Consider the following 24,489-nt stretch of genomic DNA (forward strand, 5'->3'; position numbering starts at 1 on the left):
AAGACATAAATTCATAGGACATAAGGTTCGAATATAAAAGCGTAATTTCCGATCATAAAAAATATATGTTTTAAACTTTAATTTTAATTTTTTATTATTTTTTTATTATTTTATCAATTTATTTATACCTAACTAAGGGAACAAATGTTTTTTCTTGCTCTAATATTTTGTTGTCTTTGAGTTTGGTTAATATTAATGGCGGCATCGATTTTGAAATTTCTAGTTCATATTGTGATTTTTCTTGGGCACTACTGGAAACAAGATAACTGCCATGGGAATGAAATAATTTCTGTTTTATTTTATTTTTTTAGGTTTAAAGAAGAAGAGGGATAAAATGATAAAATTAAAAAGTTTAGATTATGAAATTTGTAGTAGAACTTAAAGTTGAGTCCAACATAAGTGGATTAAAGGGTTCTTAGTCTCCTTATATGATCTTAGACAATCCTAACTTTTGAGGTTAAATTAGGCTCAAGATTCATTTTTTATCACTTAAAAAAAAAAAAAAACTTGTCAAATATGATAATCAAAAATGAATTTTGAAGAATAGTCAATACCTTAATTATTATAATTAGTAAGTGGATATATTATATAAAAAAGATGAAATGATAAATGATAAATCTTTCACCATAATTTAGATTCAATGACTTTTATCCTTTTCTTTTAAGTTAATTATGTAATTTTGAAGGAAAAGGAAAGGGTAAAAGGCATGGAATCAAAAATATAGTGAAAGATTTATCCATTTCACTTTTTTATATTATTTATCCACTTACTAATTATAATAATAATAATAATAAATCTAATGAAATCTACCAAGAATAAATTTGAGAAAACACAGATCGAATCTACAAATATTTTGTTTCCCCTCCACTCTATTTCCATAGTTGGTATTGTTTCACAATATATTGTGGTGTGTTATTTGAGTTGTATTGTATTATTTTATGAGTATATAATTAAATTGAATTGTTATCGTGGTTAAATAACTTTATATATCAGTAATTTGAATAACAAATCTACAAAATAGTAAGATAAGCAGTAGAATTACTATAAAAAGGATACAATAAAAATAAAATAAGATTATTAAATAACGATAAAGACAAAATAAGAGGAAAAATAATCAAACGATCACAATAAATTAATCTTTATACAAAATAGAACTTTTTATCTTATCAAAATAACAAATTTAACAATAATATATAATAAAGTCTAAATAACAATCAAAATAAATATCATATTTTAAACTAACAACAATTAATCTACAGTACAATTTGTAACAATCATCCAAACAAGTGGTAAGTACAGTGTTGCTATAAGTTTGTCTTAACACCCTGTCTCAAATGTACTTCAGGCATTGGTTATTAGAAGAACCATTTTTTTAGTCTTGAACTAGTGTGTGTTAATATATATTAGATTTTAATTTTTTTATAATTAACAAAAGGGTAAATAATACAAAAAGAATAAGTTCAAAGGGGTCATAGAATTCTAACGGAATTTAAATGTGTAATTGATAATTTTATCATACTTTAAATTTGTTTCTATGTCTTATTCCTCATAATTAAGTATTTCTTTTACGTTTTTTAATTGTTATATGATTCACGATATTTTTTATTGCATCACATTTGTGGAGATGAAATTTTAAATAAAATCAATAGTTATAGATATTAACTTTAATGTAAAAACAACATAATGGAACTGATCGTAACTTGCAAGTGTTGGTTCCAAATGAATTCCTTGGTCATAAAAGAAAAATAATAAAATTAAAAATTTCGCATGAGAAATAAGCGAAGAAAACCAAAATACTAATAGAGAGAGCCAAGATCAAATTTTTATTTTCAAAGCAGTTCACAAAAATTACTAAAAATCTAAGTAGGATTGAAACTCTTCTCCTTTACTAGGTGGCTTAGCCGTGTTACGCACGGTCCAATGTTGATACTTAAAAATTTTACGATATGTGTAATTTTAGCATTTAATTAAAACCTTCATTTATTTAATTGATAATTTAAGTTGTTAATATGACACCCATAAAATTTCGAGAGTCAATCAAATATTTATATTTTAAAATTTTTTTAGTTGTTAATTATTGTGATTAATATATTTTTTTACGTATTTTTTTGAAATATATAACAAATTAATTATTTTTTAGATATTTTAAGTTATTAACTATGACAATTTATAGTAATTTTTATGTAATTTATAAATAATATATTTTTTTGAATATATACCAGATTAATTATTTTTTAGATATTTTAAATTGTTAACTATTGTAATTGATAATACCTTTTTGACATTGTAATTTACTATTTTAAGTTCTTAGCTAATTCATAATACTCTCCCTGTTTAATTTTTTGTGGTATTGATAGTTAATTATATTTTAAAAATAATTTAAGTTTTTAATTATTATGATTTATAATAATTTTTCTTCTATTCTAATTTAAACGACACTGATATAATTTTGATGTCAATCAAATATCACGATTGAAGCAGCAAAGTAGGCATGTCTTAAATGACTCATAATAACTAATTAGAAGTGATGTTATAAAAATACTCATGAAAAAAGTCTAAGTAGACCTTATATAAGATGTCAAATTAATTTAAAATATTATTGAGGTAATTTATTATTTTATGTCTATTTTATTTTTTTTATTAAATATTTTTTTTTAATATTTAAATGACATCTAATGATTAATTAGGGGTGATATAGTAAAATTACGATTGAAACAGCTAGAGCAGACTTGTCATAAATGTCTATTTTAAATTTTTATTAAATATTATTAATTTTTTAATACTTAAATATCATATAATAATTAATTAGGAATGATATAATTATTCCTACATGTCGACGGAGTGGAGTCTTCTTGAGCAGCTCCACTCCCACTTATATTATATATAGGAGAATTCGAATTTCAATAAAATGAATAAGCATTTATAAGTTGTTCATTTGCAAAATCTCTTTTTTTTTTTATATGCATAACTGTTTAGAATGGACCTTTAAGAATAGACTTGGCTCTAATTCAACCTTAAAAATTATTGGGTTCGAAATTGAGAAGGCGTCATGTAGAAGCTATCAGTTGCAAACCATAAAGACAATAACTCAGATGACAAAGAAAAACATACTAAAAATATAATATTATTATGTCATTTGACCAATTGGTCTACATATAAAATCTAATATTAAAAATAATATTTAAAAACATAAAACTAATGAGAGAGAAAATTTCTCCCTAAACGAAACTCTTAAAAGACTACATCGTGAATGTTATTGTGTTATGGTAAGAGAAGAGGGTCTTCTATTTATAGATGTTCAAAATCTTTCCTCCTCAATATAGTAAGAAAATCATGGCTAAAACCCTAACAAATCTTCCTTTTTTTTACTTGATTTTCTTCAAAATATTCTTAATCTTCCTTCTTCTTGTGCATGATTTTCGCTCTTCATATGTATTCTTTATATATCACTGTTGTTTACCATGATTAAAAATCAATATGGGTTAAAATTGGAACCAAGCACGGGTTGATAAGATTGAAAGTGAAGCCTTGTGCATTGAAAGTGAGCACAGATTAAGAGTAGAGCTCATGCGTTAAAAATAAATGCACGAGTTGAAAGGAGCCCAAGTGTTTAAGCAAGTATGAGTTGAAAATTGAAGCCCATAAACATGAGTTGAAAATTGATTTTGGTTTTAAAGATGGATAAGCAGCAGGATTGTAGAAATTTTGTTTGAAATTTTTTCTCCACATGTAGTTTGACAAAAATCTTCATTATCATCCAAATTGTTGCAGCTTGATTTTGAAACTGTTTTGAACCTGTTTAATCTCGTCTTACCACACCATTGGACCATTAAACCGTAAACTTTGATACCACTTGTTGGGTTCGAAATTGAGAGGGTGTCATGCGGAAGCTATTAGTTACAAGTTATGAGACGATAAAGAAGATGACAACGAAAAACAATACTAAAAAACATAATTTTATTATATGATTTGACCAATTGGCCTACATATAAAACCTAATATTAAAAATAATATTAAAAAGCATAAAACAAATGAGAGGGAAAATCTCCCCCTAAACGAAACTCTTAAAAGACTATATCGTGGATGTTATGAGAAGGGGGTATGTCCAAAATCTTTTTGATGTCCAAAATCTTTCCTCCAAGAAAGAGGTTAACCAAATATGAAAAAAAATTATATTTTTTTCTTTCAGAAAAAGTAAAAGTAATGATGGTAACTTTTATTTTCCTTCTAAGAAAAAGTAAAACTTAAATATAGTAAGAAAATCAGATCAAAAACCCTAACAAAAACTAGCTCAAGATGTGAGGATTACCCAAGTCCATATAAGCAAGGACTACCTAAGTCCATTCTCCAACTAATGTGGGACTTTTACCCACTCTAATACCCCCTCACGTCCAGGCCCAATTGGCACTGACGCGTGGATCGGGAGCCCAAAACGGGGGTGGACCTGACTCTAGGGCTTTTACCTACTCTAATACCCCTTACGCCCAGGTCCAATTGGCACTGGCGCGTGAACCGGGAACCCAAAACGGGGATGAATCTGATTCTAATACCATGACAAGAATGGACGTTGGGCCTAACTCAACCTCAAAAGCTACCTTAAGAGGTGAGGATTATCCAAGTCCATATAAGCAAACTACCAGTCCATTCTTCAATCAATGTAGGATTTTTACCCACTCTAATAATAACTTATATTTTTAAGTATTAAAAATAGCTTGCAGTTTATGATCGTACATCAACAAATGATTCATACCTAGGACCTGAACATATAATTTCAGTCTTATAATCAATTTCACTCTTTCTTTTTTCTCTTTATTTCAGTCTCTTTCATTTTTTTCTACACGGCATATTGATAGTATAGTGGAAATTGGAAAGTAGTGGTTACAACTTTTTAAAAGAAAAAAAAATTGTAAGGTGAATGCACTTGGACTTAAAGAAAACGCAATAGTGTTATGTATCTTGCACGTTATTTTATGCTGACTAGCTAGTGTTGGCTCATATGTGGAAGGGATTACCTTCTGTCCACTGCCAGTGGACACAACTTTTTACACAGGCAGTGGACCCATCAAAATAGTGTAGCAGATGCTGGAAAATATGTAATAACTATTAAATAATTTATTTAATAAATGCTTCATCTACTGTAGTAACTATTAAAATATATACAATAGTTGAAATATGCTACAGCGTACATTAGTTTCTGAATATTTTAAGATAATTGCTGAAATATTATACAATAAGTATGTTTGTTGCTGAATGGTTGATAATGTAACACCCAACATTTTGGACTAGAATGGAAATCCGTTATTCATATGCGTAGATGTTCCAAAAGCCTCGAATCCTATATAAATTTAGTTTGTTAATCAATTATGTAGTGTGGGAATCTATTTGAGCATGAATTAAGATCATAGAGGTCCCCTAACTCAAGGACAAGTTGAAAGCTTTCCTATCGTTCAAGTTTTAGTGAGCATCAAAACTTGGATCAATTTCAATCGTCCATAACTCCTTGTATATATCGAATTAGAGGACCTACTATATATCAAATGAAAGCTCTTTGAATTATCTTTCCAACGATACTAATTTTGCCCAAATTCGATATCGGAGCAAGGAGTTATGCCCATTTTACTCCAGCATGTCAGGCTGGGAAACTGAGTGACGACATTCGTGATAAGCTGTCACAAACGTGACGACTTATCACCAATGTCGTCAGCCCTGGGCAGATTTCCACCCCCAGTGACGACATTTTGTGATAAGTCGTCACGCCCGTGACGGCTTATCACCAATGTCGTCAACCTTAACCAGAAAATCAAGATTTCACCCTTTTGTGACGACATTTCGTGATGACTTATCACCAGCTTGACGACTTGTCACGAATGTTGTCAGCTATTTTTTTTCCAGCAATTAAGGGATGTTTTTGCAAGGGTATTTTGGTCCTTTTCCATCTTTTAGAGGCCTCTATAAATATGAGATCCCCCATCCAAATCTAATTTCATCATTTTCTCTTTCAATTCTCTTAAGAAAATATCTAGGGTTTCAATTCAAGAACATTAATCTTCCAAAAAATCATCCATAAATCTTTAAAATTTCTTCAAGAATCAAGTTCCTCATAGTGTGGGCTTCGAGAATCATTTATTACAAGTGCGGATAGAGTCTCAAGCATTAGAATTCATCCAATTTTAAATATTAAGGTATGCAAGTGTTGATCCTTGGGTTCCTTTCATCCAAGAAGCTCAAGAATCCTTTTTAAAAATTTAAAAATAATATTTTTATGAGTTTTTATGATTTATGTGGTTTGAAATTGAAGTTCTTGATGTGGTTGAAATTAAATTCATGATTTGATGATAAAGACTCAAGCTTTAACCCTAGTATGTGTTGATCTTGTAGTATTCATAATAAAGCCTCTTCAAGAAGCATGTTGACTTATGTAATCATGTTAATTGGTGTAATGAATTGTTGTAAGGCCAAGATGATTGAAGTGTGATGTTGTTATACGTTGACTGACATTGGAAATGATCATATTTTTCCATGTGTGTTGAACTATGATCATATTATGTTGAAATCCTTGTATGATGAATTGGTTGATGGAGTCATGATATTTATAAGTAGTAATTGTTGAATAACTAAAGCATGCTCCCTACATGTTTGATAAAATGCTTGTATGAAGAAAATTGGGTCATTATGACAATGTTGACTAGAAATCCCCAAGTTTGGTATAAGTTAAGCATGCCAAGTGTTTGTTAAAAAGCTTTAGTGAATGGATGGTAACATGTTAGCATGAAATCCTTAATTATGTACCTTGAATGCATGTTATGTGTTTATTGCAAGATCTTGTGGAATGAGTTATGAAGTGTTGGCTTGCATTTCCTATAAAAATACATGTTAGTATTTCCAAGTGCTTAAAGTGATATTTTATTGAGTATATGGTGAATTCATTACTATGGTGTGGATGTTGGTCATGAATTCAAAGAGTCGAGTCCTGTCAGTTTCCTTCCATCAAGTCCTGGGGGTACTTGTACCCAAAAAATATAGTTGTGTGCCTAGAGCCGAGTCAGTCTCAAGATAATCTCAGTCGTGCTATGATCAATATAACTTAGTCAATGGCTGAATAGTAAGAAAACTCAGTAAATCTCAGTATTCAATTTAATCAAGCTCAGTACTCAGTATTCAGTTCAGATTCTAGTAAAGCCCCTGTAAGTTACAGAACTCAACTGTATTCAGACAGAAAGTAGAATTCAGACATATTCCGTCAGATAACGGAACCAAGTGAACTCAGTCACCTCAGTCAAGTAAGAAATTCAGTAACAGATTCTGTTTAGTTGAAGTACAAGTTCTAAGAATCAGTTCAGAGTCTTTCAGCTGGGAGTAGGAGCTAGCACCGAGCGAGTGCAGGGATGACGACTCCCCGTCAGAGAGGCAGAGTCGTTAGGAGCAATCCCTGAACTCCAAAACTGCGTAGCCAACGCAGGATGTAGGAGTCACCAGTCAGAAAAAGGTTTGTCACCCATCAGAGAGGCTTGACTATTATACTACCTTAGGTTTGACTTCCTACGAGGGTCACCCGTCAGATAGGCTTGACCAGAGAGGTCTTTATCCGTGGCACGATATTGACACCCTTCCAGCTGGGGTTACAGGTTGGACCCCACTAGTTCAGGCTCGGGGCATATCGGTTAAGTGAGAACTCCCATAGTTGCAGTTTCAGTATCAGTCTTCAGAGTAGAACTCAAAAATTAGGACTGTCAGATACAATCATCTATCTCAGTAAGGAACTCAGATAGTTCCAGTGATTCGTGGACCACCCGCTAGATAGGCCTGGTCTCACATAAAGTTATTCAGCATCAGTACTTACAGAGATCACCCGTTAGATAGGCTTGATCTCAGTCTCAGATTCAGTTGAGTATTCTCATTATCAGAAGATCCAGAGAACACCCGTTAGATAGGCTTGATCTTAAATTCAGATTTAATTATTCCTTATTATTATAGAAGACTTAGAGATTATCCGCTAGATAGGTTCGATCTCAGATTCAGCCAGTTGATATTAGCAGGCTTAGACTCAGTTGTTGATATTAGTTGACTCGGTTATACAGTATTCCATAGTTAGTGAACTCAGATATCAGTTTCAGTAGCTCCAGATACTCAGAATCTCAGTATGTTCAGAAAGTTTAGCTTGACAGTATGTCCAGTATCAGTTATCAGATTTAGTCCTAGTATGCTCAGAGTCAGTATGTGCAGTATGTTCAGTAGTTACAGATTCTCTATGTGTGCTAATCCGGCTCTTGCATATCATTCAGTTAAGTAATTGTTCATGCATAAACCCTTGCATGTAGCCTTACCTCATTTGCATACTCAGTACATTCCAACGTACTGACGCATTTGCACTATGGTGTTGTTATTTCATTTGACACCATAGGTTCAGAGACACGAGATCCAGAGTACCCTTAGCAGTCCAGATTCAGTCAGCAGCACTAGAAGTATTAGAGATTCCTCATCTTTCTAGGACGATTATTATTCCAGTATAGTATTATATCCAGTTTATTTTATTAGACGGAGGTAGTTGGGGACATGCCACATCAACTCCACAGTTCAGACAGTTAGAGGCTTTTCGGACAGTCGTATAAGTATTCAGTTTGCAGAATTATGTATTTTAGATATTTTGAATCTTATGGCAAGTTTCCGCCAGTTTTCCGCATGTATTTTATAATATTATGCAGTGAACAGGTACAAATATCAGAAGAGGGTTAGCTTGCGGTCCTTCAGGATCATGAGCACCATGTGACGTTCCGGTTACAAAAAATTGGGGCGTTGCAGATAACAATTGCTAAAATATGCTACAAGTACGCTTGTTGTTGAATGTTTCATAATAATTGTTGAAATATGCCACAATAAATACATTTATTATTGAACGTTTTTATAGCAATTGTTGAATATATGCTACAACAAGTATATTAGTTGTTGAACATTTCGTAGCAATTGTTGCAGTCGATGAAGCATTTGCTAGATAAATTATTCAACAATTGTTGCATATTTTTCAGCAATTGTGATACTGTTTCGGTGGGGTCCACTTCCAGTGCAAAAACTAAAGATTTAAGTTTTCCTGTATGTGGAATAGCACATTTCACATATATGTATGGAGAGTATTGATGCCTTTCACATTTATTTGATTAGCGATTTCGAGTTTTGAATCTTTAAAATGAGAATAAATTTTATTGAGAGCGTGAGATATTTGGTTTATTTGAGAAAGATGTCAATCTTAGGGGAGACCATTTGAATGATTAATTTGATGACTTCGCTTTGATCTCTTTGATTGAACTTAAAGGAGACTTTGGTCATTCAACTCTTTCATATCATTGGCTTGATAGAACTTGTCTTTAATTGATACTTTGATTGGAAAGATATTAAGCCGTTTCCTCATGTGCTTAAGAAAACTCCAAAAATGGATCATGCAATGCGTGATTCAAATTCAAGCAGACTCTTATAGGATGTCGAACACCAGATGGATGAAAAAAGAATTCATCTTTTTCTAAAAAAGTTGATATTTCATGTGGTGTTCCACCTCAAGCCTGGGAAAAAACTTTTAGGATTCAAGTTTTGAGCACCCAATCCAAATGTCCGTAGTTGACGAGTCCCTGGGTACCTCGGGAACTTAGAGAAAATGAGTTTCCTATTTCGCGTTGTGCCTTTATGAGCACGTAAAGATCCTTCCTATTTGGACCAGTAATAGGACTTCGATACTTATTAAAGTCTAGTGATCGAGGGTTGGGTGGTTGTTTCTATAAGTTTGCTAGGTAATTTAGTTTAGGTTTAGGGTTCGAGCATAAACTAGTTACTTAACATATCGCTGAAAGGTAGTTAAGTTCAAACCTACACCCGGGATGGTCGTTCTTCGTGATCATTCGAAGACAAACGATGGATGAATTGATATCTGTTGTAACGACCCAATCCATCATTATTAGGAAACATTTCGAGATGGATAGGAGATTCGATTATTAATTGGATTACATTTTTCAACTTGTGTTGGTCACACAATTAGTAGAAATTTTAGAATTTAAAAAGAATTGGATGGGCTGACATCATCCTGCTGTAACCGGATTATTCTGTTATAGCGGTGTCGTGTTAGCGACATGAAGTAGAACAGAAACCCACTTAATGGGATTTTATTTCTTTTGTCCACTAGAGTGAAATAAACGATGTGGGGAGACTTTAAAAACCTTTAAGGTTGCCTCCCATGTCTTGGAACCATGGAGAAGTGCAAGCCCATCGATTTTCAAGGAAGAACATGTCCGTGAACCTAGCAAGGGTGTAATTTGCAGTCATTCATTCTTCCTACAGTTGGTTGATATCTAGGTAAGCTAAGGTTATTTGAGTAGTATAAACCCGATTAGAGAGCATGACTATGGCATAGATAGACGGCAAATTTCATGTCTAGGCCTCCGGGCACGGGGTTAGGGTGGCTAAAATTGATTAAAGTTCAAATAACATATGGAATAGGGTTGTATTGTATACCTTATTATGTTATGTTGTGGTGATTACGTATACTGGTGTTTATATGTATGTCGGTGTTTATTATTGTGGGCTTAGAGTTTAGAGTAGTGATGAAGGGGCAAATGACCCATTTTTAGTTAAATCTCTATCGAAATGATAATATCATGTAGGGTGTAGGTAAACTTTCGAATAATCTAAGGTGGTTATCCCTGTTGTAGTTTTGAACCAAAGCATTGAGGTGTGTATAGTGACTTAGGCTCTAAACAGTAGAGTAGGTGGTGGTATAGTAGTTTAATCTAATTTGTACTACATGTGCATGTTAACTACTTTGTAGTGGAGCTTATTGGTGCATGATTTTTTGGTATAGTTTATTCAAATGACTTGTACCATGCTGAATTCTCTTGGTTGCCTTATTGCTTATTATGGAATATCTTGGTAATTGGAACGTTCTCATACTTGTTGGTGGGATAAGGCTGGCAGAGCCTTGTGTCTGGGATTTAGGTACATGGACGAAACTTGTCTCCTACAGGTCATGTCTAGAGGGTGATTACGATACCTATAGCGTGTATGTACAAGGTTCAGGTGAGTTTGATAATTCCATGAGTGAATCGGAGAATATGTTTATATATTCTTGATATTGCTTAAGTTGCTTTGACTTGTTTGTAAGTGTATTAATTTTTGCTTGTACTCTAACTACTTATTGGATACTTGTTGAACTAAGTGTATATTAGTTTGGGCATGGATTAGCTTATTACCCTATGTCTTAGTTGAGTGTTTGACTGTTTACAGCTTAACACGGAATGCTTAATGATGCTTGACTAACTATCTTGTCTCGGGTGGTTGAATGGAAAAGATAGTTATGGTTGAGCAAGGGGTCATGTATCCGTCGGTAGGGAGGAGGATGGAAGTAGGTTATGGGTTAAACTCGGTCTAAGGTTCGAAGACTTAACGAATGGGTTACTTAAGCTTGTCTGGATAGGTTCTCCATGCATTAGCTAGGTGACTTATTGAAGGTCTAAATTCAGAGTTATGACTTCCCTTGTTGTAGTTTCGAAGGGATCACGACAACTAGGGTTGCAAGGGGTTCATCCGAACCCTTTGTCAGAAAATTATAGTGTATATACAAAAGTCGAAATGTCCCTTTATGTTTAGTAAATGTTGAATGTCCCTTGGTTTCTTCGTGTGTTTGCTCCTTCAAATAATGTGTTCCCTTAGGGAAAATTTTGGCTCGGCGACTGGATTGACAACCATAGTTATAGCCTAGAAAGACAAAGAAGATGGAAGACAAAATAATAGTGACTTCAGGAGAAGACAAGATGTGGGAGCGAGGTTGAGATGATTCGTGCATGTGATGTGGAGATGCACGAATGCTCCGTTCGAAAGTGTGAGAGGTTGGCTATGGAGGGATTCAGGAGGATAGATAGAAATTTACATCGAGAGTTGTATAAGGTCTATTGAGTATCAAAGCACCAAGTAGTTGAATGGTTCAGCCATGTATACTAGATGCTATTACATGTTCATTAGCCAATATCAAAATTCTTTGATCAATCGATTCACATAGCTATCCATGAATACGCGATGTCATTTCTTGAAATCCTTCTTCTGATTTAAGATCTCAGTGTAACTTGTATCATTCTTTTTCAATCCCAAAATGCTTCTGATATAGCTTTCCTCCACTTGATAATATTAATATGCAGCCTGTTCTCAGTTTCGTCAGTACAATTAACAATAAAATCCATCGCTAATACCACTACCATAACCAAACTTGGCTGTGATAGCAAATGCGGGAGTTAACTATTTCATTTCCTTTTGGTATTGGTAACGAAACAGGCTGCCCAATTGACCCTTTGTTTGGTATAACCTGTGAGCTCTGTTCAGTCCTCCAAAGGCCTTTCTTTTTGGCAAAAATATTGAAGTGGTTGATTTATTGGATGCTAACATATTTTTCAAGAACAATGTAGGGAGCAAGTGCTTCGATCAAACAGGGGTGTTGATCGATGAGGACTCGATGAACCTTAGCTTGGAATCGACATCTTTCTCTTTTTCTGATCTCAACAGTTTGATGGTAGTAGGCTGCGACGACCTGGTCGGCATTTTCACTAAGGGAACTCATTATTTGAAGGAGCAAACACACGAAGAAACCAAGGGACATTCAACGTTTACTAAACATAAAGGGACATTTTGACTTTTGTATATACACTATAATTTTCTGACAAAGGGTTCGGATGAACCCCTTTCAACCCTAGTTTTCGTGATCCCTTCGAAACTTCCAAAATCACTCTAAAATCATAATGTTGTTCTCTAATAACGTACTATAATCCTAAAGTCGTAAGTTCGAGTCATCCCGGGAGCAAAAATGGTTGGAGCTCGAAGGGAGGTTTAAAAAAGAAACAAGATTTTCGAAATTTATTAAACCAAAGTCCTTAGATTTTACACTAAATGCAAATAATAGAGCTGCTAATCTTCCTGCTAATATTTGAATTAAATGTAAAACAAACTCGAATCTGATAGCAAAAAAAAAGAAAAAACTAACACCCTATGAATTCATATGCTTGTTAATGAGGAAGTCAGTTATTCACGTATTAAAACTATACATTATAACTAGTACCATGTTAATACTAGTATTCTAGTGGTTTTGCATAATAGGCTAGCTGACATATAGACTGAAATGTTGGCTAATATATAACATATGCTTAGAAAACTCCTGTACTGTTGGCATAAATGCAGCAATGAGATATAACCTGGTTAAAATGTTGTTGCTAACTTTTCATTTGTAAAATTGATGCAGACTTGCTCAAGACTGTAAGAAAGGCTCCACTAAGGTTTGAAGTTAGTAGCTATTGCAAGATATCCATCAGCATCATTTACTTCATCCAATGCATAAGATTTGGACTGACCAAGCAAAAGAATGTCATAATTATTCTGTATTGCCAACGTTATATACGATTAAAAGAGCAGCATAGATACCTCAACTGGAGCAGCACAAAGAAGATGAAAACAATGTTAGTTTTCAATTAGGACTTGAGATTTGGCTGACATGGTATCTCTCCGGAAGGTAAGTTCACATAGATGCGCCAGATATTACCCCAATTTTATCAAATTGTATCTCGACAAACGTAGCAAAATGACTAAAAAGATTATACTAGTTACATCAAGATTATACCAGAAATAGTCACATTTAGAGATCCTCAACAAAATTGCTGAAGCAGATCAGCACTTCCAAATGCTTCAAGAACGGGCTGGACTCTGTGTCAACGATAACGTAAATTTTGAACTAGTTTCAACATAAACTGCTAAAGAGAAAGGTTATCTTACTTCTAGAACTTATTGTTCTAGAGTTGGTCCTTCGACAAAGATGTACAAGATAATACATAAGCATATTAGAAGTTTCCGTTTTACCAGTTACACTTTCTCCACTAGACCAAAATTTAATATCCAAAGCAAGACCAGGAAAAAACAACACAGAAATGGAAAGAGGATAAGATGCCTCGAGTATACACCTATTTTTAAGAGCAGTCATAAGGGAATACAAATAAATAAACTCTTAAGCCTACAACACATTATGCTTGATCACATAGTTTAAAGACTATCTAGCTGAGTTAGTTCTGTGAATGGATCCTCTTACAGTTGATCTAATGGATCAAGGGGTGTGGGTGCTAACACTCTTGGCCACTGCGCTGATGGCCAATATGTCATCAATATTGCCTTAGCTTGTGACTTAAATCTGGGTGTCCAAAAATCTTCCAACTTTACATCCTCTTTGATCTGCTAAGCATAATCATTATAGCCACCATTATTTGCCTTTTTTGCTTCCCCAAGCTTCAATATTTTCTCTATTCGTCTGAGACCGATGCCAGCCCACTTGTTCTGATCGCCAACATAATTACACAAAACATCTATGCAGCATCCCACCAAGGACCTAAAGCCAAAAGCACAAAGAAAACACTAAGAGTTCAATCAAAAAAAATATCAGAGATGATTTATCCATGAAAAAACGTTACATACTTTTTCTGTTCATGCAGTACCATCAATAGCATTTGCAATTGCAACAGCAGCAATACCCATTTTTTTTAATTGCAACCAACTTGCAAAAAGGTTCTATTAACCCAGCAGCAAATACAGCCTGAGATTCAAACGCGAACCACAAGGATACATGATTAAGGTAAAACCTCCAATTTAGTTTTATAAAACTCATATACCTAAATCAACAACTTTTTCCGCATCATATCACACTTCAGATGAAGTTCATCAATTAGAGGGGCTACTCTTCAGTCTTACATTGTATGAACTACGTCAATATTTGTTTACAAAGAAAAGAAAAACATAAACACCCCAGGCCAAAAGCAATTAGGTATTTGAAGAAGTATACTTTTCATAACTAACATTTCCATTAATCACCAAATAGAAATACAAAACTATAGAAGGCTATAAACAGCCTACTACTGCTTAACAATTCCAACCATTGATGACATACCTCTGCCCATAGAGTGCTCTCACCAGTAATACATGCTATAATGATGCAGACTATCTCTTCCTCTAGTCTTCTATCTAGCAAGCTCAACAGGCAATGAAGGAAGCATTCTTTCTTATCCTGGGTTACGGATATATTTGACTACGTTAGCCAAACAATAATATGCATGTATGTCTCAGTTACACAATTGAAATAAATAATAATTCATTTTCAAGCATGGAACTATTTTAGCATATCGAAGGAAGGATAATGTTATAGTAGTGTAACAGGACAGCAAAGAAAGAAAAATAAATGATCACCTCCAGCAAATCAATCAAAGGCAATCGCTATTTCACAAGGGTGAGCAAAACTTTCTTACCTCATCTATGTAAATCATCTTTTTTTTTTTTTTTATCATCTACAACAATTTTTGCAACTGTACGGATGGCAGTGGAGATTATTGAATGAGAGCTATATTTGCTGAAACCATAATTGACGTAAATATCAGATTCAATTGTAACTCAAATATGAAGAAATACGTTAAATGAGAAACTTAAGCATCCCCTTCACTTGAGAAGCTTAACTGGCACCAGAAGAACATTAGCAGCATAGAAGGCATCACTAATCTCCCTCTGGCTTTTTTTTTTTTTTTTTTTCAATATCTGCTACGCCCATTACTTCACTTGCACCGCCGGATGAATCTACCACACCAGAAATCAAACATAACGCACGGCATGCATTTTCTAGAACCACTTCATCACCAAAGAGGTTTGACTGCTGACATCACCTGACAAATGAATCAGTAATCTAAAGCATCCAGTAAGTTTAACCTATCTGACTGCTTAAGAAAAGCAATATCGTTGCATCAAATAATTGCAGACCTAAAAATTTACTACTGTCATCAACTAACCCGACTAAAAGGACGTTTTATAAATCCTTCACAAAAGTTTAATATAGTCAACGTGAGTTTTCTCAGTATTGAACCGTTGCTAGTGCTCAACTTCTTCAGCAAAACGAGCAAGGCCCCACACTTGAGAGCATGATCACGACTTACAGGGTTAAAAGCAATTTTCTGCAATTCCTCCATAGCCTATAATTGGAAAGAAAATGCAATCAGTCTGCTAATAAACATACTTTCAGTCTTAAGGGATCTGTCAAATTTACAACATACCTTCTCACAAACACTATCGATTTCCAAAAGCTCTAAAAGAGGTTCCACCAAGCCATACTTAATCAACGATAAAGGTTTCATCGAGTAGTAAGATATGATGTGTATGAGAGCCCAAGCACCTTTAAACTATACAAAACCATAAGGATAAAGCAAATGTGAAGCTTAATACGACACGACACAAAAAAGTAATCAACATATCAATCTACCTGGACCTCTGGTGAATCCATTTTCCATGTAATATGTGCTAGTGGAGGAACAACATCAACAACAAAAGATCTTAGAATACCCTTAACTTCGGAAACGAAACCTGCGAATGACAGTTTGCATGTAAGTGATATGCAAGTTGAATAAAATCAGCAAGAGCAGTCAAAGTCATACCTTCAGAGAACAATTGTTCGAGTAGTTTGATTCCCAAAAGTTGTCTATCGCTATCAGCAGACTCAAGAAGAAAACCTATTGTTTGAACATCAACCTGTAAACCAACAACTCAGTTACCACAGGCAGTTTAAAGTTTCGTAACAAATTAAAATGTCTGCTAATCAACATTGCTTCAGTCTATACTACATAAAGGGTTTAAAACACACCAGATCAACCTCCTGAAGATTTTTTTGAATTATTTGACAAGAAACAGGCAGGTGCTCGAATATTGGAATACTTTCTTTAGCAATACCAGCAGCGTCAGGCTATGAACGTGAAACCATAAGAATATAAAGCATGGGTGAAGATGCAACCAAAATACACTAAAGAATGCAAAGAAATTCACTCACTACCTGGAGTTTCAGCAAAAATCTACTCACTAGAAGCTCAACAAAATCAGAGTACATATCTTCTACAATACGATTCAATTCTGCCAATAAAAAATTGCACATAAATGATATATAGGTTGAATACACTCGGCAATAAAGAAGCCATAGCAATCTTAGTCATACTTTCATAAAACACTTCATATTTTTTCGTCACTGGCTGTTGTAGATTGATAGGTAAAACAGGGGCAACTATCGACCGAAGATCCAGCTGTAAAACAACAAATCAGTTACCATTAAAAACTACATACAGCCTATAGTTTAGTAACAAGATATAATCAACAGCTAATCAATAGAGCTTCAGTCTATACAACATGAGAGGTGAGTCACACACCATATCATCATCCAGAAACTTTTGAAGTAATGGCAAGCCCTTAAAACCCTTGTATGTGAGAACCCAAGAAGCTTCAAACTGAGAACACAAAACTGTTAAGATAAAGCAACTTTGAAGCTAAAAACAAATAAAGAAGGTACAGTAAAGTAATCAAGACACGATTCTCTACCTGGAGTTGTAGACAACACTTTCTCTGTTTGACTAGCCCACGAACTAAAGCATAAGATATATCTTCTAAACAAGGATTCCATTCTTTCAATAATTGTTTGCAAATACGTAACTATGCAAATTGAAATAAAATCAGCAGAAAAGAAGCTGGCGCAAGCTTCAGTCATACTGTTAGAGAGCAATTTTTGGAATTCTTTGATTGCAAACTGCCGCATAGAGACACCACCAGGCAAAACACCAGAATCACTGTAGCTACCAGAATCATGAGCAACTTTCGTCTGTGAACTCGATGCAACAACCACAATACACTAAAAAAAAAAAAAAAAAAGAAACAGGCTAGTAATCAACACATCACTCTCTACCTGGAGCTGCAGCAGATATTTATCGTTCAGACAATAAACCAAAACAGAGTATACATCTTCTACAATACGACTCAATACTGCAAACAAAAAATTTCATGTTAATGCTATGCAAGTTAGTAAAATCAGTAGAAAAAAAGCTGGTGCAGTCTTAGTCATACTGTCCGAGAGCATTTCTTTGTGTTCTTTGGTCAATGACAGCGGCCGACTGCTAGCAAAACCACGAACAATCAATGACTGAGGATCTAACTGTAAACCAACAAATCAATTACCATTAAAAACCACATTCAGCCTATAGTTTGGAAACAAAATAAAATAAGCTAGCTAATCAACAGAGCTTCGGATCTACAGCATAAGGGTTCAACCACACACCATATCACCATCGAGAAATTCTTTAAGTAATGGTGATGCCTCAAAACCTTTGTCTTTGAGAACGCAAGCAGCTTCATCCTGTGAACACAAACCATTAAGATAAAGCAAATGTGAAGCTCCAACCACATAAAGACGACACAGAAAGGTACCAAGACACGACTTTCTACTTGGAGTCGACCAAAAAGAGCATGAGATATGCCTTCTACAAAATGGATCCATTCTGTGAATATAAAGTTTACGTAGATAAGTGAATATGCAAATCGAAATAAAAGAATTGGAGGAAGTTTAGTGTCAATATATATATTTTTCGTATATGAGTGAATATACAAATCGAAATAAAATCCCCATAAAAAAAGTTGGAGCAGGCTTAGTCATACTCTCAGAGAGCAATAACTGGAATTCCTCGAAAGCAAACTGCAGCAGAGAGATACCACCACTGGGATCATTGTTTATGAGAACAGGGGCAGCTTTAGTCTGAGAACATACAAAACCAAGGGATGAAGCTATAACCACCACAATATATTAAAGAAGTAATAACACATGGATCCAGCATTCAAATTATACCAACTTTATTTTATTTTATTTTTAATAAGCAAAATTGCATATTGATACAAAAGTGATATTTACAGAACTAAACAAGTTGTTTCTCGGCTGATAAAATAATCCTAAAATCCATCCCGGCATAAGTGTAATGACCCAAAATTGTTATGTCTGCATGCACCAATTGAACAATCCTGAAAAAGAGAAATGGGGTCAACAAATATTTTATAAGGAACGGTGGAGATAATAATAAAACAACATTTAGAAATTAACCCAATTTTAGGGCAGCCAACTCAACACCTACTCAACCAATTTTATAAATATCCTTAACAGAAATTGGGATCGGCAGTTATGAATTTGATCAAAATTCTCCTTGACTAATCTTCTAGAACCTTCTTCTTTCTCTTCTACTCTATCTTCTCCTTCATTACTCCATTCTAAGTTTTACTACATGTATCCATGGTGGAAGTCGTAGATTCACAGTAAAGTATAGCTTAGTGTTTTTTTATTCGTTGATTGTAATCGTTGGTTTGTTATCAATAAAACTCTGTTCCATTACAAATTCGAATTCACAATTTCAATTGAGTTAGTTACGTTACAATTAGCTTATCACTATCCCGTTGTACCAAATAAGTCCTACGTCAACTGGTCGCAGCCCAACCAATCTTTATACCAATCAAATACCCAAATAGGTATGGAGAATATACAGACGGATAAAAACAAGACCCAAATTGAGAAAAGCAACAATATAGTAGAGAAAATTAAGTTGGAGGTGATAAAAAAATCTTTAAATTAAAAATAATGACAACTTTGACCAGTTAAGGTAAAACATTATTTAAATTGTGATTAAGTTAATTAAAGTGTAAAGTGTAATTTTTAAAAACTTTTTAATTTTTTAAAAAATTCCTCAACTCCAAATTTTAAATTTTAGAATTTTCCCCATTTTCTTATCTTTCAATCTTTCTCCTCCTTTTTCTTTCTCTCCATCTTCTTTTTCTTATTTTTTTTCTCTCTCAAGATTTTCCTCTTCTTCCATCTCCTCTTTTTATTTTTCTTTCTCTTTTCATTTCGTTCTTCCTTTTTAATTTTCATGGACTATTTAAAAAAAAAAAATTGAAAAGAAATTTTTGATTTTTTTTAAAAATGAATGAAGAAATAATTTAGCAAATTCAGCAACTACGAGAGTTGTTTCAGCAACTATGGTAATTGCTGCAACAACTACTATTAGTTGTTGTGTTACAACAATCATCGAAGTTGTTGTAGCAACTATCGAAGTTGTTGCAGCAATTATCGAAGTTGCTGCAGCAACACTTAATTTTTGAAAAAAGATCTGATTGGAGAACGAGCCCACGAAAAAGTGATATTTATGATAAAAATGGAGGTGGTGGTGCTGGTGGTGACGCCAAATGAGAAGATGACATTTGTTATGGTGTTGATAGCGACGATGGTAGACGAGAAAGAAGAAAAATAGGCGATTAATTTTTTAGTAGTTAAATAATTTATAATTAGAGGTAATGTAGTAAATTACAGTTGAAGCAATAGAAGCAGACATGTCATAAATGTCTATTTTACTTATTTATTTTGTTAATTATTACTCTATTAATTTTCTAATATATAAATGACATATAATAGTTAATTAGAAGTGATATAGTAAAATCAAGGAGCAAGTTATGGTCGTCAAGCATGTCGATTACCAAAACGAAAATGTTTTAAAAAAATAATTTTTTTTCCCTTGTTTACGACGTATTTTATGCTTCATTTAATTGCACCTAATAAAAATTGATATTTTAATCACTCAGATCTTAGACCGTAACTATGTATTTAATTTTTTGTTTGAATCTACTCATTTAGATCTCAATATATGTACTACTTTAATACATTTTTTAACACAGATATTACTATTGCAAAGTACTTTATTTGATCGTTTTTAATTTATAATTTTTTTAATTATTTTATCCTTGTTATTAATTATTATTTATAAACTAATATTTAAATGACTTATATAATTAATTAGGGATGATATAGTAAAATCACAATTGAAGCAAATGAAGCAAATATGTCATATATATCTATTTTACTTTTAAAAATTAAATAATATTAATTTTCTAATACGTAAATAACTTATAATAATTAATTATCTAATACTTAAATGACTTATAATAACTATTCAGGAGTGATATAATAAAATTACTATAAAATTTAGTTGTGAATTTTTTTTAGTGAACCCCATATAAGTCGTCAAGTTAATTTAAAATATCAATGGATAACTAATTAGAAGAGATGTAATAAAATTACTAAAAAAAAGTACTCGTGAAAAAATTCAGTATGCAGATTTTCAATATTATTTTACCAAGACTTGTGAGACTAGTATGTTCCTGATAGAATTTCCGCATTTAGTATGATCCCATATTTACATTTCCCTATTTTGCGATTTAGATTTAGTAGAAAAAAGTCAGAATTAGCTCACGACTACTTATAGTTCGAAGCACCGTGTGATGTTCTGATAACTAAATTTCGAGACATAGAAGGAGAGTGATATTCCAGTGAGAGGATAGAAATAGTCAATAAACCCATTTCCCATCTCTTTAAACTACTTCAGGCCGCTATAACGACATGCGTCGCTATAGCGATGCCACTATAGCAGGATAAATACCACTATAGCGGGGTTGCATTATTCGATCTTCGTTTTACTTTTATATCTTGAAATTTGTTGTTTATGCCTTCTAATAATGCAGAATCTAAACTTAAGTAGAAATGATTTTTTTAATTATGTCTGAGGAAGATAAAACGTACTTATATACATATATATATATATATATATATATAGTCAAAAAAAAAAAATATACTTGTGACTAATTTTGTTACTTTAAGTTTATTAAAAAGTGGGTGAAAATCCCCAACTTCAATTAAAAAGTCAAACTCCCCCCTTAACATTGAACAATAATTATACTCCCGTCTTTATTCCGTGCAATGTTCATTTTGTCCTCTGTAATTTTAATCCTATATGTATGTAATATCTTTTTATATTATATATAATGGATATTTTTTTAACATAGTTATTTGTAGCATTTTATTTAAGTTTATTAACTTTATAAGCAAATTAATACTTTTTTATAAATTTATCACAAAATTCAATATTATTTTTTAAGATCGTTATTTTAGTATTATACGTATTAAAGAATCATTTGGTGTGATGTATAATTATAATAATTCAAATACAGAGTTCATGATTATTTATCTTGCATTTAATTAGATGTATTAGGTAGTCTCAAAATTATTTACGTTTAATTAGACGTATTAAGTAGTCTCAAAATTATTTGCGTTTAATTAGATGTATTAGGTAGTTTCAAAATTATTTGTCGCACCATTTATGCCACAGTGATGAGATAAGTTATCACATATGCATGTTAGTATAACTTATTTTGTAATAACTAATCCCGAAATAACTTATTTCCAAACAACCCACCTCTAAGTGTGTATATATACATATGTATGTACATGCATGTGCGTATATTTTCGTGTTTTATCACGCTCTTACTAAATTCGTTTTGTATTACTTAAATTTTTGTTGATATAACATAATCCTTAAGAAAATTTTACTTAGAGGTATATTTTGCTAAATTAACCTTATTAATGATAATTCGACATTTTAAGTTTGTCTATACAGTTACTTTATATAATTATTTAACACTGAAGGGTAGAAAAAACACATAATACAATTCTCTTGATTTCACAAATTGTGCAGATAAATTAAAACATTTATTTTTTGTTTGAGGATCAAGTGATAAGAAACGATATTATCTATTGTCTATATCAGTAAATAAGTTGTGATTGTCATTAATAGAGTATTACATATTTTTTAATTTATATAAATAAATATAATCTTTAAAATTTGACCTTATTTTTTTTTTTGAGAAAAAACATCTAGCACCCCCGAACTATGATCAAATTTGCTACAATACACGTCAGCTTCACGGGGGTCCTATTATCCCTTAAATTAAATTTTAGCGTATTTTTATCAATCTTTTTAGCTAATGTGATACTTTTTGTCAGTCATTTTAGATGGCATGACACCTTTGATGTGGGCTCCATTTTATGTAATAAAGGTGTCACATTAACAATAAAAAGGACAAAAATACGCTAAATTTGAGTTCGGGGATAATAGGACCCCTATGAAGTTGGAGTGTGCCGTAACAACTTTGACCATAGTTCGTGGTGGCACTAGAGGCTTATCTTTTTCATTTATTGTTTGTATTTTCTGCATTGAAATATGTTTATAAAATTAGTATTACTTATTATTTTCACTTGTAAAATAAATATTATAGTTTTGATTAATATTAATAAAACTAATTTTCTTATTATGCTAATTTACTTTATAAAGATCATCATTAGCTTATATACTTAATTAGTATTTCTTACTTTCTTTTTCCTAGAAGATAATGTTTATGTTTTTATGAAAATTTTATTATATGATTTTTTAAAAAAAATAAAAATATGATGATTTTAAAGAAGTTTTAAAAAAAAGAATAAGAAAATTGATGATAAAAGGTAAAATAGAAACTTTAAAAAGTCAATTAGGATAAAGGGAAGATTATGATTATTGTTCAAAGTTGAGGGGAAAGTTTAATTTTTAAGATAAAGTTGGGGAGGAAAAATGATTTTGACCCTTAAAAATTGAGATAATTTTCCTAAATTTCACATAGTTTAAACTTTGGGACGTTGCATCATAAAATTAAATTGTTGTGATTTCAACTCCAGACTTTGGCAAAAGGTGAAAATGACCACATAAATCATAGTAATTAACTACTTTTTTTCAATAATCCAGTCAAAAATAATTTTATGCTCTTTCCAAAAAAGTTTAACAAATATCCTTCATTTAAAAAAAAAAATTCTAAAAAAAAAAAAATTAATCTCAAACAACTATTAGTCAACTAAAAATTAAAATAATAATACATGTCAACTCAAACATGATTAATCCTTATGGTATCTGGAGGTTCAAAAATCAATTCCCCAATCAATCAAGCTCATTGCTTCTAGCTAGCGTTAATGCAGTTTATAAGGGTGTTTGGATAAACTTATAAGTTAGGTCAAAATAGTTTTTAAGTTATTTTTTACTTTTGAAATTGTTTGATAATTTTTATAATTGTTTAAAATAAATTAATTTTTTAACTCTTTTTAAGCCAAAAGCTAGAAGTTGATCACTCCATACTTATTTTCTTTAGTTTATAATTCATTGAAAATTGATTGAATAAATGACTTTTGTATCTTTTATAATTTTCACTTATTCCAAATTATCCTCTTGTAGCCTGTATAATTTTCACTTATAACATTCATGATCTATAGCAATTTTTATAACAATTAATTTTTTTAATTCAATTTTTTATATTATATTAAATTATATTTTTTTGTAACAATATATATTTTACTAAAATAATTAATAATATTCAAATAAACGATATTATTATAAAAAAAAATTTAAGTATACATAGTAGCTTGCTAACAGTGTATATTATGTATGTGCTCTATTTTTTTTTCATTTGTTTGTTTGTTTTTCCTTTCAAGAAAATCTATTTTTTATCTAAAAAAAAAAATTAATAAACCTATTTTTTATCGAAATATTTTTTTATCTTAAATATTTTTAATTCAAAATTCTAATTCCATCCCTGATAAGAAAGAGTATGAATTTAAATTAATAAGGTTTCAAAATAAATATCGAGCATTAAATAATTCAATTTTTTCTAAAGATTTTTTTTGCCCATAAATTTAATAGTCATTCATGAAAATACTACACATATATATATATATTGAAACTGAATTAA

At 32.0% G+C, this 24,489-nt stretch overlaps 1 protein-coding gene across 7 annotated transcripts; it reads right to left on the reverse strand.

The window, feature by feature from the left end:
* Positions 1 to 13,871: 13,871 nt before the first annotated feature.
* Positions 13,872 to 19,245, reverse strand: LOC107867057 (importin subunit alpha-2-like). Of its 7 annotated transcripts, none has more exons than XR_007047011.1 (15): positions 18,508 to 19,245; positions 18,131 to 18,208; positions 17,920 to 18,007; positions 17,762 to 17,838; positions 17,401 to 17,651; positions 17,232 to 17,309; positions 17,024 to 17,108; positions 16,865 to 16,941; positions 16,679 to 16,777; positions 16,473 to 16,566; positions 16,301 to 16,401; positions 16,095 to 16,220; positions 15,834 to 16,013; positions 14,479 to 15,710; positions 13,872 to 14,392 (listed from the first exon to the last, which is right to left on the reverse strand). XR_007047011.1 is itself a non-coding variant. In XM_047399229.1 (13 exons), the coding sequence occupies exons 5-13, from the start codon at positions 17,232 to 17,234 to the stop codon at positions 15,681 to 15,683; spliced, it is 795 nt and encodes a 264-aa protein (XP_047255185.1). In that variant the 5' UTR covers positions 17,235 to 17,309; positions 17,401 to 17,838; positions 17,920 to 18,007; positions 18,131 to 18,208; positions 18,508 to 19,245; the 3' UTR covers positions 13,872 to 15,680. The 7 variants fall into 7 exon arrangements, 1 of the variants encoding a protein (XP_047255185.1); XR_007047012.1 differs by having other exon boundaries at positions 14,479 to 15,064; positions 15,303 to 15,710; positions 17,401 to 17,838; XR_007047009.1 differs by having other exon boundaries at positions 14,479 to 14,596; positions 14,948 to 15,710; positions 17,401 to 17,838.
* Positions 19,246 to 24,489: the final 5,244 nt, after the last annotated feature.

This window comes from Capsicum annuum, chromosome 11 (genome assembly GCF_002878395.1).
Source record: "Capsicum annuum cultivar UCD-10X-F1 chromosome 11, UCD10Xv1.1, whole genome shotgun sequence".
Taxonomy (NCBI): Eukaryota; Viridiplantae; Streptophyta; class Magnoliopsida; order Solanales; family Solanaceae; genus Capsicum; species Capsicum annuum.

Excerpts from the sequence above, each read along its gene's own strand:
- LOC107867057 (XM_047399229.1), bottom strand. Across the intron at positions 16,567-16,678 it reads ATCTTCAGGAGGTTGATCTG|GTTGATGTTCAAACAATAGG; the intron begins GTGTGTTTTAAA and ends GTTGGTTTACAG. Across the intron at positions 16,014-16,094 it reads TCGATAGTGTTTGTGAGAAG|GCTATGGAGGAATTGCAGAA; the intron begins GTATGTTGTAAA and ends TTCCAATTATAG.